This window comes from Dunckerocampus dactyliophorus, chromosome 1, assembly GCF_027744805.1.
Source record: "Dunckerocampus dactyliophorus isolate RoL2022-P2 chromosome 1, RoL_Ddac_1.1, whole genome shotgun sequence".
NCBI lineage: Eukaryota > Metazoa > Chordata > Actinopteri > Syngnathiformes > Syngnathidae > Dunckerocampus > Dunckerocampus dactyliophorus.
In genome coordinates this window covers 31,806,534-31,817,961 of record NC_072819.1, presented here as the reverse complement: position 1 = coordinate 31,817,961, position 11,428 = coordinate 31,806,534, and the positions used below count along the sequence as shown (strand labels likewise).

At 39.8% G+C, this 11,428-nt stretch overlaps 1 protein-coding gene across 2 annotated transcripts; it reads left to right on the top strand.

Annotated features, from left to right (window-relative positions):
• The first annotated feature begins 1,559 nt into the window (after window positions 1-1,559).
• On the top strand, window positions 1,560-11,246 carry slc26a10 (solute carrier family 26 member 10). Of its 2 annotated transcripts, XM_054783029.1 has the most exons (18): window positions 1,560-2,002; window positions 2,873-2,983; window positions 3,094-3,251; window positions 3,361-3,525; window positions 3,626-3,778; window positions 4,442-4,524; window positions 4,602-4,749; window positions 4,811-4,924; window positions 5,775-5,852; window positions 5,956-6,051; window positions 6,364-6,470; window positions 7,024-7,093; window positions 7,220-7,402; window positions 7,479-7,533; window positions 7,876-7,964; window positions 10,099-10,153; window positions 10,644-10,750; window positions 10,818-11,246. In XM_054783029.1, exons 1-18 carry the CDS (start codon window positions 1,735-1,737, stop codon window positions 10,854-10,856), a joined length of 2,079 nt encoding a protein of 692 aa, XP_054639004.1. In that variant the 5' UTR covers window positions 1,560-1,734; the 3' UTR covers window positions 10,857-11,246. The 2 variants fall into 2 exon arrangements, 1 of the variants encoding a protein (XP_054639004.1); XR_008572116.1 differs by lacking the exons at window positions 7,479-7,533; window positions 10,818-11,246 and having other exon boundaries at window positions 10,644-10,709.
• Window positions 11,247-11,428: the final 182 nt, after the last annotated feature.

The following is an 11,428-nucleotide window of genomic DNA, read 5'->3' as shown; positions in this document are numbered from 1 at the left end:
CAGACACGGCCACTCCATTCGTCTTTCACGGAGTTTCCTTGAGTGCCAAGCTCGCCGGCCGAACTGTTGGGCGACCCAGCGTCGCCACCGGACACCTTCTCGCCGGCGGTGGGGAGGCCGGTCCGGCTTCGCCGTTCGTCCCGTGGTGGGGGGCGTGCAAGCCCGGCGACCCTCTGCCGATCCTCCCTCCACCCAGCCTGGATTTCTTGAACATTAGGAACATCTGGTATCCGTTTTGTGGGGGGGGGGGAGGATACTGTGACGCTCTGCTGGACGGGAGCGAGCGCCTCCTGTCCTGCGCTCTTATTTTGGCGGGCTGTGCCTTCTCCGGGGAGGAAGAGGCAGCTGCTTCACACCTGGTGGCCGCGCAGCTGCGGTCAATTAACATTTGTGGTGGTTAAAAGGCCAATAATAATAACAATGAACCGGTGCTGGTTCATTGTTATTGTTGATGGACCTCGTCTCCTTACCGGTGCTGTCACCTAAAAGAATTGACTTACCTGTTTATACTACTTTCGTATTATTTTTCCACAGAGCTTTTGGTTTTGTTCTTGTTCTCTTGTGAGTTCCTGCACCTGTGCAATTAAAATACTTTTATTTGCACTCCACCGCCTCTTCTCTGCATACCGGGGGTCAAGCTTTCGACAGCAACAACCAAACGTGACACAAATGTGCAAAATGCAAATTCTAGCAATTTTTCAACTGGTCTTAAGATTTTGATCAGGAGTGTATTGGCACATCCCTTTACCTTTCCTAAACTATTACTTGGTTCTCTTGTAAATATGTATATAATTTTCATTTTTCATATTTCCTGCTTGAAATATCATTGTAAATGTGTATAATGACAATAAAAGGCATTCTATGATCTTCTAAATAATAAACTATTCCACAGTTACGTATATTTGGTTCACCCTAGTCCATCACTTATACTTAATATATTATTAATGTTATTAATATATTAAGAGTGGAAGGTTAAAGTTGTGTATTTGCCCATTGCAGCAGGTAGTTCTTTTTGTACTGTCACACTCAAAACATTCCCCTTGCAAGCCGTGCCAACTAAAAACATCCACAATACAATCCCATTGTAATACTATGAATAAGACATAAGTTAAATTCACCAAGTCTAACAACTTGAAAGAAAGACTTAGGGCTGAAAAATAAAAGCTCCATGTTATTTATTCCCATCCATCCATCTTCTATGCCGCTTATCCTCACTAGGGTCGTGGGTATGCTGGAGTCTATCCCAGCTGACTTCGGGCGAGAGGCGGGGTACACACTGGACTGGTCTTTGTTATTTATTTATTTTTTCAAATTCTGTTTGTTTTCAAATAAGTTTATTTTTGTTTACAAATAGTTTTTTTTTTGCTTGCAAATAATTTTTTGCTTGAAAATCTCTTTTTTTGTTTTGTTTTTTGGTTTGGATAAAAAGACACACATCTCCATTTAATTAAAGCAGTTAAATAAATGCAACAATGAACCCTTTGAGCACGAGGACCCAGAGGACTTCCACAGCCCTCCTGATGACAACCTGTTCTAACTCACCTTTGCGTGTTTCCACTTTTGAGAAAAGTTAAGTCAAACAGTTCATTGAAGTTCAGCTTGTTGTTGGCTGAAGGGCAAGTGGAGAGGCTGCCCCAGCAGAATTTGCTATACAAGTCCTCAAGCTGTCTACGCGTTTGCCCACTCTAATATTAGAGTGGTCGTCTGACATTTGCCATTACTCCCCGGACAACAATGAGCGCCTCCGTGGCCGTGTACAGGAGCATCTTCACCGAGGACCGCTTCAAACAGGCATATGGCTCCGAGGAGGACAACACGAGTGCAAGCCTGAGGCTCCGTGACAAGTTGGCAGTGAGGTGCAGGTGTTCTCAGAGGGCCTGCCTTCACCAGTTGCGGGAGAGAGTTCCTATTTTCAACTGGCTGCCCAGATACCGCTTCAAGAAATGCATTTTAGGAGATACAATTGCAGGACTGACAGTGGGCGTCCTTCACATCCCACAAGGTCAGTGAGAAGTCTTACGCGAGGACTTGATAGGCACCTATTATTATGTATCTCACACACTACCACTACTACCATAGCATTAGTAGTATCATGAATTATTATTACGGTATTATAAAAAAAATATCATTAAGTATCATGTATTATTAGGTAGCTATTATTAGGTATATTGTATTTATATATAATAGCATTATTATAATTGTATAATAAGATATTAGTCTAATCAGTGTAATTAAATAATTGTACAATGTATTTATTGATTATATTTTTACAAAATTATTTGAAGGAAAATTAAAACATTGTGATATACGGTAATATAATGATCATCTACATCATCTATAGATATTTATAGAATTATAGTTATTATTATTATTATTATTCATTTGGGTATATTTCCATGCTACTTTGTATTTTGTTGAATGTAATATCATATTTGTATTTATATACAGTTGCACTCTGAATTATTCAACACCTAATTGTAAATTACATTTATTTGCAAAATGTACAAACTTTCAGTAGATGGGCAAATAAAAAAATACTGACTGTTGCAAAATGCAAACTACTATAAGTTTATAAAATTTGCAAATGAATAGAATTTATGAGGGTTGAACGATTATCAGTGTATCATATTTTATAGTTAGATCAACAACACTCGTACTATTGATGTGTATACTTACTTTAATTCAATATCAATTTAAACGTATCTATCATTTGTAGTCCTGGTTCTGTTTGTGTTAGTATTATATTTGTTTTTATTGTTTTAAAATGGTTATTTGTGGGCCTCTACAGCCAATGTGATGATAGTCATGGTCACATCTGAGATTATTCATGCAGGTATTCCTTGAATTGTACACTTTATTCTCCTTTCAACAGGAATGGCCTTTGCACTACTCACATCTGTGGCACCAATATTTGGTCTCTACACGTCCTTCTTCCCCGTAGTCCTTTATATGATTTTTGGCACCGGGCGCCACGTATCCACAGGTAGGGCTCATTTCTGTTACTGTAGTATTTCCTTGATGGGCCACAACGCTTGAAGTTATTGCATTAGACATCATTTGCCACTGTCACTGAGATTCATGGTCTTCTCTCAGGTACATTTGCTGTGGTGAGTTTAATGACTGGCTCAGTGGTGGAGCAGCTGGTTCCCACTCCGCTGGAGATGAACTCCAGCTCATCAGAAGTGTCTGACTTTGAGCTCCATAGAATTGGGGTGGCCTCAGCTGTAGCACTTCTGTCCGGAATTATTATGGTAAGACGGCAAAGAAGTGTGTGGACCAACAAAATACACGATCATCAACAGTTTCACCTGACTTGACTCTAATACTGATCACAATCCAATTATTCCTTCTGTCCTCCAGCTCTGCATGTTTGGTCTTCAGCTGGGCTTCCTCTCCACCTATCTGTCAGAGCCAATTGTTAAGGCTTTCACCAGTGCTGCTGCCTTCCATGTCACCGTTTCACAGCTGCAAAGCATGCTGGGGCTGCACCTTCCTCGTTACACAGGCACTTTCTCCCTCTTCAAGGTGGGCAGAGCCATTACAATGACTGTGATGGTCATTAAGGGCAAGGAATGGCTGTAGAAGTACCATATATGAATGTCTGTTCAGCAGCTTTTGTGTTCAGACTTTAGCGTCCGTGATGGAGAACCTGCCTCAGACTAACATGGCAGAGGTGCTGATCTCCTTGGTGTGTTTGGCTGTTCTGGTCCCGGTGAAAGAGATCAACACACACTACCGGCAGCGCTTGCGTACACCCATTCCAGTGGAGATCCTAACAGTGAGTTGGAGTCATCTAAGCTGTGCACAAACACAATCAGGAAATTGCAGTTTTAATTATAACAATGTTTATAATGAAAGCATGCAAGTCAGAGGTCATGTTTATCTCTGAGTTGAGTGCTATGATTGTCAGCTAGTTAGTTCTCGGGATTATGCAAAAACTACACCACTGATGTCTGTATTACTTTGTGGATATGTGGAGCATGCATAGCAATAACCAATACTATTTTGGTACACATCTGAATAAAAATATGGATAGAAGAATTTATTTTCTATTGTTACTGGTTGCTCTCAATTAATTTGTCATTGAGCACAAAGTAAAATCAGCCGTGAGTCAACAGTACCTCATATCTGTATCATTATTTTCCTTTTGTGGTACGTTTGGGTTTGGTGTGAATAGTGTGTTCATTTCATAATTGTCCTTTAGGCTTGGCAGAGCGCCTTCATGTTATTTTTCTTAAGGAATGCACTTTCACTTTTTTGTATGTAGCCTACCGCATAGGTTTGTGTGTTATTTGTGTTGATTTTTTTTCTTCATAAAAATGCCATTGTATTGGACTTTTCCTTCTGCAAGATTACAGTCAAAATAGCAATAACATTGCTATGATTCCAATGAATCGCCTCAAAAGATGTCCTCCATATATTGCTTATATTTCCTCTTTAGGTGATCATCGCCACTGGGGTTGCCTATGCCTTCTGTCTGGATTCCATCTATGAGATTGAAATTGTTGGCCACATTCCAGCAGGGTAATTCTTTAGAAGTAACACAAAAAATACATTCAGCCGTAGCAAGCCTGATTAATGTTTTACTTTCCTATTCTCAGATTCCCAAGGCCGAGGCTACCTGCCCTGCACACGTTACCCAACATTGCTGGAGACACTGTCGCCATTACATTCGTTGGCTATGCTGTGTCTGTCTCACTGGCAATGATCTATGCTGATAAGCATGGCTATTCCATACATCCGAATCAGGTAAAGCCCAGAAATGTTGCAGCTGCTAGCTGAAAAGTCAGTTCATTTTATTTTATTTCAGGAGCTGCTGGCTCATGGTATTTCCAACACAGTGTCCTCCTTTTTCACGTGCTTCCCAAGTTCAGCCACTCTGGCCACCACAAACATACTGGAGAGTGCAGGGGGGTTCACACAGGTAGGTTATACCATATTAAAAAGATTTCTCTGATTTCACTCCATCAACAAAATGTGCAATATCTAATATGACTGCTATAATCCCATCAGGGTTTTATGCTGCCGATACCGATCATCCATGAGTGAGATCGCTCGATACCGATCACATGGATTAACTGTACATTTTTTAATATGTCTATGATGAGTGCTATTGACCAGGGCAGCCATTAGACAATTTCAATGGCCCCTGGCTCATTGGTAATGTTCATTAAACAACAGCACACAAATAGTTTTTGGAGGACAAGACATATCGTATAATCACACCAATAGACACTTACCCGATGGAGGTATTAATAATACTCTGCGGAAATTCAGTTTGGTCTGAAACCAATTAACTGCGATAAACGAGGGATTACTGTTTGATGTATCTCTGTATTTGTCCAGTGTTACAGATGCCATGAGATGTTATGCAACAACGTAACATTAAGAAGTGGGACAGAACAACACAAACATTAGCAACAGTAGCATAGCTAACAGTTCTAACATTACGGACACATTTTAACAGCAACATCATTCTATGTTAAGCTATTCACTGAAGACAAACAAAATGATCAAATTTACAGCTCCCTCTTATGTGTAGCATTCATAAACAGGCTCTTGGGACATATGTTATGATTAGAACATCATTAAAAAGTACATGTTGCATAATAAGGGACCTCTGACTTTACTGTAGCGTGAGCCCTTTCGCTCTACATACCGGCTTGCAGTGCAGGTACAGCGATATGCCACTTTTGTCATGTTCTGTCTAAAAAGCAAGGAAGCTATTGTTTCTTGCGAGTGATGCATCATATCTGTGTGTTTTGTTGCTGCAGTTCTCTGGCCTATTCACCAGTCTAGTTGTTCTAATTGTTCTGCTGCTGATTGGACCGTTGTTCCACTTCCTACCTAAGGTGTGTTTATTAATTTACTGCATGTGCAGTGTCATAGGTGAATGAAGAGAAGACAAAGACAGAGAGAGAAAGTCCACTCACCTCAGGGTATGTTTGTCCCTAGGCAGTCCTAGCATGCATCAACGTGACCAGCCTCAGGCAGATGTTCCTGCAGTTCCGGGACTTACCAGAACTGTGGAGAATCAGCAAGATTGACTTTGTAAGGCTTTGGAAGGGTGATGGACTATAAGTTATTGAATCTATTTAGGAATGTTATTCCCAGGCGCAATAAGACTGCAATGTGCGGAGGGTATGAAGGTGGCTAATTAATTCCCCAGTTATCATTCCATCAACAACTGATCCCAAAAGCACAACTAATTGGACTTTTTTTTAACTTTATATCCAAGCTGTGGTCAGCTGACTGCTAAACACGCTTCCAGAAACCTCTGTACATTAGCATTACATTAACATTAGCATTATTCCAGTAGAACACCCACTTCCGGCATGTTTACTGATATTTTCATTTGTGCAGATGGTTTGGGTGGTAACCTGGCTGTCTGTGGTTGTTCTCAACGTGGATCTCGGCTTAGCCATCGGGGTGGTGTTCTCAATGATGACTGTCATCTGTCGCACACAAAGGTACGTGTTATTTTTTTTTTTATTTCAACCACATAAATCCTGCTAGCAGCCTTCTGAAACACAAATGCAAAGCAAAAACTCTAATATTATTACAATAAACGTACAAAACATTTCATCATCAATATTTGAATTATTTAAAGCACATAAAAGGGTTTGGCACTCAGGTTAGGTCGAAAGCAATCTGATGAGATTCAATACATCAGCTGTCTTGAAAACTGCACAACTACAACCATAATAATACAATTATTGTTAAATCAATACCTCCACACAAGGTATGGCTTTTTTTGTTATTGCCTTTTGTCGATTAGTTAGTGGTTTGATGCAAAAACTGTGCAACTGATTCAGACCAAACTTTGTAGAGCAGTTGCGCAAGAGCAAAAAAAACCCCAAAACATTAAAATATGCTGCATTCAAAGACAATAATACTGAGTGACATTCAAGTGGTATTTAGAAATGCAGAAGTTGATAGACCTCAGGACTTCTGAAATTGTTTAGAAATACCTAATGATGTGGCTGATGTCAGTGGTCATGTGATGTCTGGTTCCTTCATCAGGGCTGGATGTTCTGTGCTTGGCCGGGCCAGTAACACAGAAATTTACAGACCTGTGGAGAATCACAGTCAGGTGAGAGGATGATTAAACATAAATGCAAACAAACATTTCCAATCAGCAGCAATGACTTCACATAGCATCAATGTGAAGACGGAATGATTATTTTCAAATGTAGATGTGGTCTTGTGTTCCTTCCAGTGCTATGAGGTGCCTGGGATGAAGATCTTGACATACAATGGGCCTATTTACTATGGAAACCGTAGCTTCTTCAGGGAGGAGATGAGCAGGTTGTTGGGCCTGACGCCAGAGAAGATCCGCAGCCGAGAAAAGGCCAGAAAAGCTCTGGAGAAGCGTGAAAGACAGACCAGTGTCAACACGGTGGTACGATTGCTGCACTCATTAAAAGACCAAAGTCAAACATATTGTTCAAATAATATAAATTGTTTGTATTCTTCAGGAAAGAGGCATAGCAAATGCATCTTTTCCTTCAGAAAATGAGTTCTTTAAATCTGGTAAGTTTGTGACGTGCAGCTTTTGCATGCAGTTGTCCACCCAAGATAAAAATGACACCAAGCGATTCATTACAGTCTGTTCAGTCAAATAAGATCCAATACATGAGCCGTGTCAAGGAAATCTGCACTTTAATAAAACATTTACGGCATATTAAATCCAAACTTTTAATACAGCACTTCGCAGGTGTACTTAATGGACTGCGTACTGTATGTTGTCATGTTGAATGTCTGTTTCGAAACATTTCAATTACTATTTGTAATGTTTTGATTACATTCTCTTGTTATGGCAGAGATGATTCAGCTGGAAACTGTTCACTGATGACTGTCTTTCCATGTCTGCAGAAGCATCTGAGAGCGACGTCCAGGCAGTTCTGATTGACTGCAGCAGTGTGATATTTGTTGATGTTGCCGGAGCAAGACTCTTTACTCAGGTTAGTGTACAAAAGCTACAATAGCTCACAAAAGGGAGTACCCCCCTCGCATTTCAGCAGCCATTTTTTGATAGTAGATCTTCTCAAGGGGTAGTACTATACAAATTAAACTTAGACATTTACTACTCACAAGTTAGGGGTATTTCAGATACATTTCAGGATTAACTTAAAATGTGTTACTGTATAACCTTTACAGGTGAACTTAGTCTGAGCACTTCACGCACAACTTGCTGTTCTCTAACATAACAGTTGTGCATATCCCTAACTGTTTGTGAGTAGTCAGGCACTATAGATTAACTATCCACCGAAAATGTCTCAACACACAGCCATTATTATCTAAATAGCTGGCAACCAGGGATGTGAACGATTAACCAATGCGACCGGATGTCTGTTTGAGGAGCGAACGATTCCGATGCACCGGTAAAAGACTCCTGTATCGATAATAGTCGGCCATAAATCTTTAGATGAATCGATTGTGGAGACACGTACTGGGTATCGTGAGGAAAAACAATCGGTTGACAGTGCCTTCTAAACAGCATGAGGGCCTGGTCGGCCGGCAAACCACGCCGGCTAGCTAGCCAGGGCCAGTGCACCCTCTAGCTAGCCGCCGTTTGAGCGCAGACGTTTGGAACATCTTTGCATTCATTTCAAGAAGAGTGCAGACCTTGACCAGCCAGACCAGCAGAGGCGAGTATGGTAACTTTTCTGCTTTGTAACATGATTACTTTGAAATGTTGCTCCTGGAGTGTTGACAGCACTATGCTCGGTCTAAAATGTTGTACGATTAACATTGTTATGACATTTGGCGTATAGGATTGTTTACTTTTCTAAGCTAAAACAGCATTTTCCTTGCACTCATGTGACAAATACTTCTATTTACTTACCTTTGCTTGGAAGAGATGTGCCATTATTTGCACTATTGATTTATTTTGTATTATTAATTGGACTGAAGGTTAAGACTTGTGTTTTTTCATTGGTATGTTTTATATAGATAGATGATTAATGTTGTCGTTGCACACAGTATACAACAAATCTTAGTTTGGTGGCTCCACGTCCATTTCTAGCAACATTAAGACATGTTAAAACTTAAATGTTCCAAATCCAAATTTAACCAGTATAAACATATACAGTAGATATAAAATATAGAATGCAAAATATTGATCCCATCAAAGAAAAAGATGCTCATTCAGCAAGTCTTTTTTTCGTTTATGTCTAAACAATATACTGTAAACATTTGACATGTTATTCTGTTGACTTTATTTTTGCCAGTGCATTGCAGCATGCTTGGGGATATGATGTGCTCTTTTACACATTAGAAAATACTGTAAGAATGCCACTTTCATATAATTGGCGTCTTTATTTTATAATGTAAAAATAATATCAACATCAAAACACATTAACCATAGAATCTAATCGAATCGTATCGGGTGTACACTGCATCGAGTCATATCGAATCGTTCTGTTTTTAAAATGTATCGTATTGTAACCTGTGTATCTAGATTCAAATCAAATCCTCTATTACAAAGAAATTTACACCCCTACTGGCAACACAAGTGAGAACCAAGATTATTGCGTTTTGCCTACAGTCAAGCATGGTGGTGTTCTGGGACTGCATGAGTGCTGCCGACACTGGGGAGCTGCAGTGCATTGAGAGAAACATGAATTCCAACATATACTATGACATTCTGAAGCAGACCATGAGCTCCTTCCTTGGGAAACTGGGCTGCATGGCAGTTTTCCAACATGATAAGGAGCCCAAACACACCTCCAAGCCGATTAGTGCAGTGTTAGATAACAACGGTGCTCACACTAAATATTAACACTTTGAACACAATTTGGACATGTGCACTGTGAGGTGTAGTCATTTGTGCTGCCAACTACATACAGTAGACAACAATGGCTGTGTGTTGACTTTTCAGAGGACTGTAAATATATACTGCTATAGAAGCTATACCCTTACTACTCATAAGTTATATCATGTTTCATTTCTATGGTATTGTCCCTTGAGAAGCTTTAACAAAATACTTGCTGAAATGTGCAGGGTGTACTCCTGTTTGTGAGATGCAGAGCTATACGAATTACAGTTGTATACTCTGACTAATGCCACCTGTTTTTTGGGGGGTTCTTTTTGCAGATGTGCATTGAATGCCAGAAAGTTGGGGTTCACATGTATTTATCCAACTGCAATGGTAAGCCCATTGAATGTTTAACATTAATGTAATGTTATTATTATCATTTATGGGCTACTTATTGATTCAATGTATTATAAATATTATTTTATTCATAGCATGTTTTGTTAGTACAATGTGTGTGTTGATCTGCATAGATCAGGGGTCACCAACGTGGTGCCCGCGGGCACCAGGTAGCCCCCCACGACCACATGAGGTGCCCGCAAGCCTGCTTTTCATTCAGGTTTTCACTTAATAATGAAAGAACAGTAGAAAGAAATGCATTCTGAAATACAAAATGTGAGTTGTGGACACCAGCATTTTGTTAATGTTCTGGTAAAACAAGCAATATTCGCTTTGTTTGGGTTCAAAATAAGCTCTGAAAATAAATGTTACAAAAATGAGTAGCTCTTGGCCATTTTCATTTTGTAAAAGTAGCTCTCACAAGGAAAAACCTTGGTGACCCCTGGCCTAGATGCTACAGAATCACTTGCGATCTCTATTCCCTCAGAAAGTGTTTTAAAGATCCTGACATCAAGCGGCCTCATGAACCACATGAAGCCTCAACATATTTTTGTCACTGTACACGATGCCGTCATGTACATCCAGCAGCAGACGGTACGACAGACAATATTTAATTTAAAAGGCTTGTGATAAATGATAACGCTATTATTCTTTGTTATAGGAAAAACATCCTGAAAACACCACGACTGTTTGGGTGTGAGACAGATGCACAGTGATGAGAAGTCATCAACCGAGTGTTTGGGACCAAATAACATAACATTTGGGTATTTGTCGGAGGGTGTAATGTGTACTTGTGTTTCCAAGACGCAGTGGCCTGTTGTAGCATTATCGAGGCTTTATAGCGTTACCCCTTTTTGATGTAAGCATCATGTCATATATGCTGGAATTTTTTAGAGAATATTTGATTGTAATACTGAGATAAATATACTGAAAAGTGCACTGAACAGTTTCAAATACTTTGCATATTTATATCTTTTACATGTGTACAGGACATGCCATGCAATACTTTTTGGTATTAGTCTGCAGCTGTCCCAGTGGCTGTTTTAATATTAAATATATTTATATCAAAGTTTTGAGTCTAGACTTTATTAAAACAAGAGATTGGCGTGTGCTGTTTGTTACATTTCATTACAGTTAGGTAAAGGTCGGAATGTGAGGCACGCTGGGCTGAAATGTGAAGATGAGTACAGTCTGTGTTCTCTGGGCTACTGGAGACCGCTGCATTGAGACAGGATGAAAACTTATGAAACACAGGCTTTAAATAATGAAAAC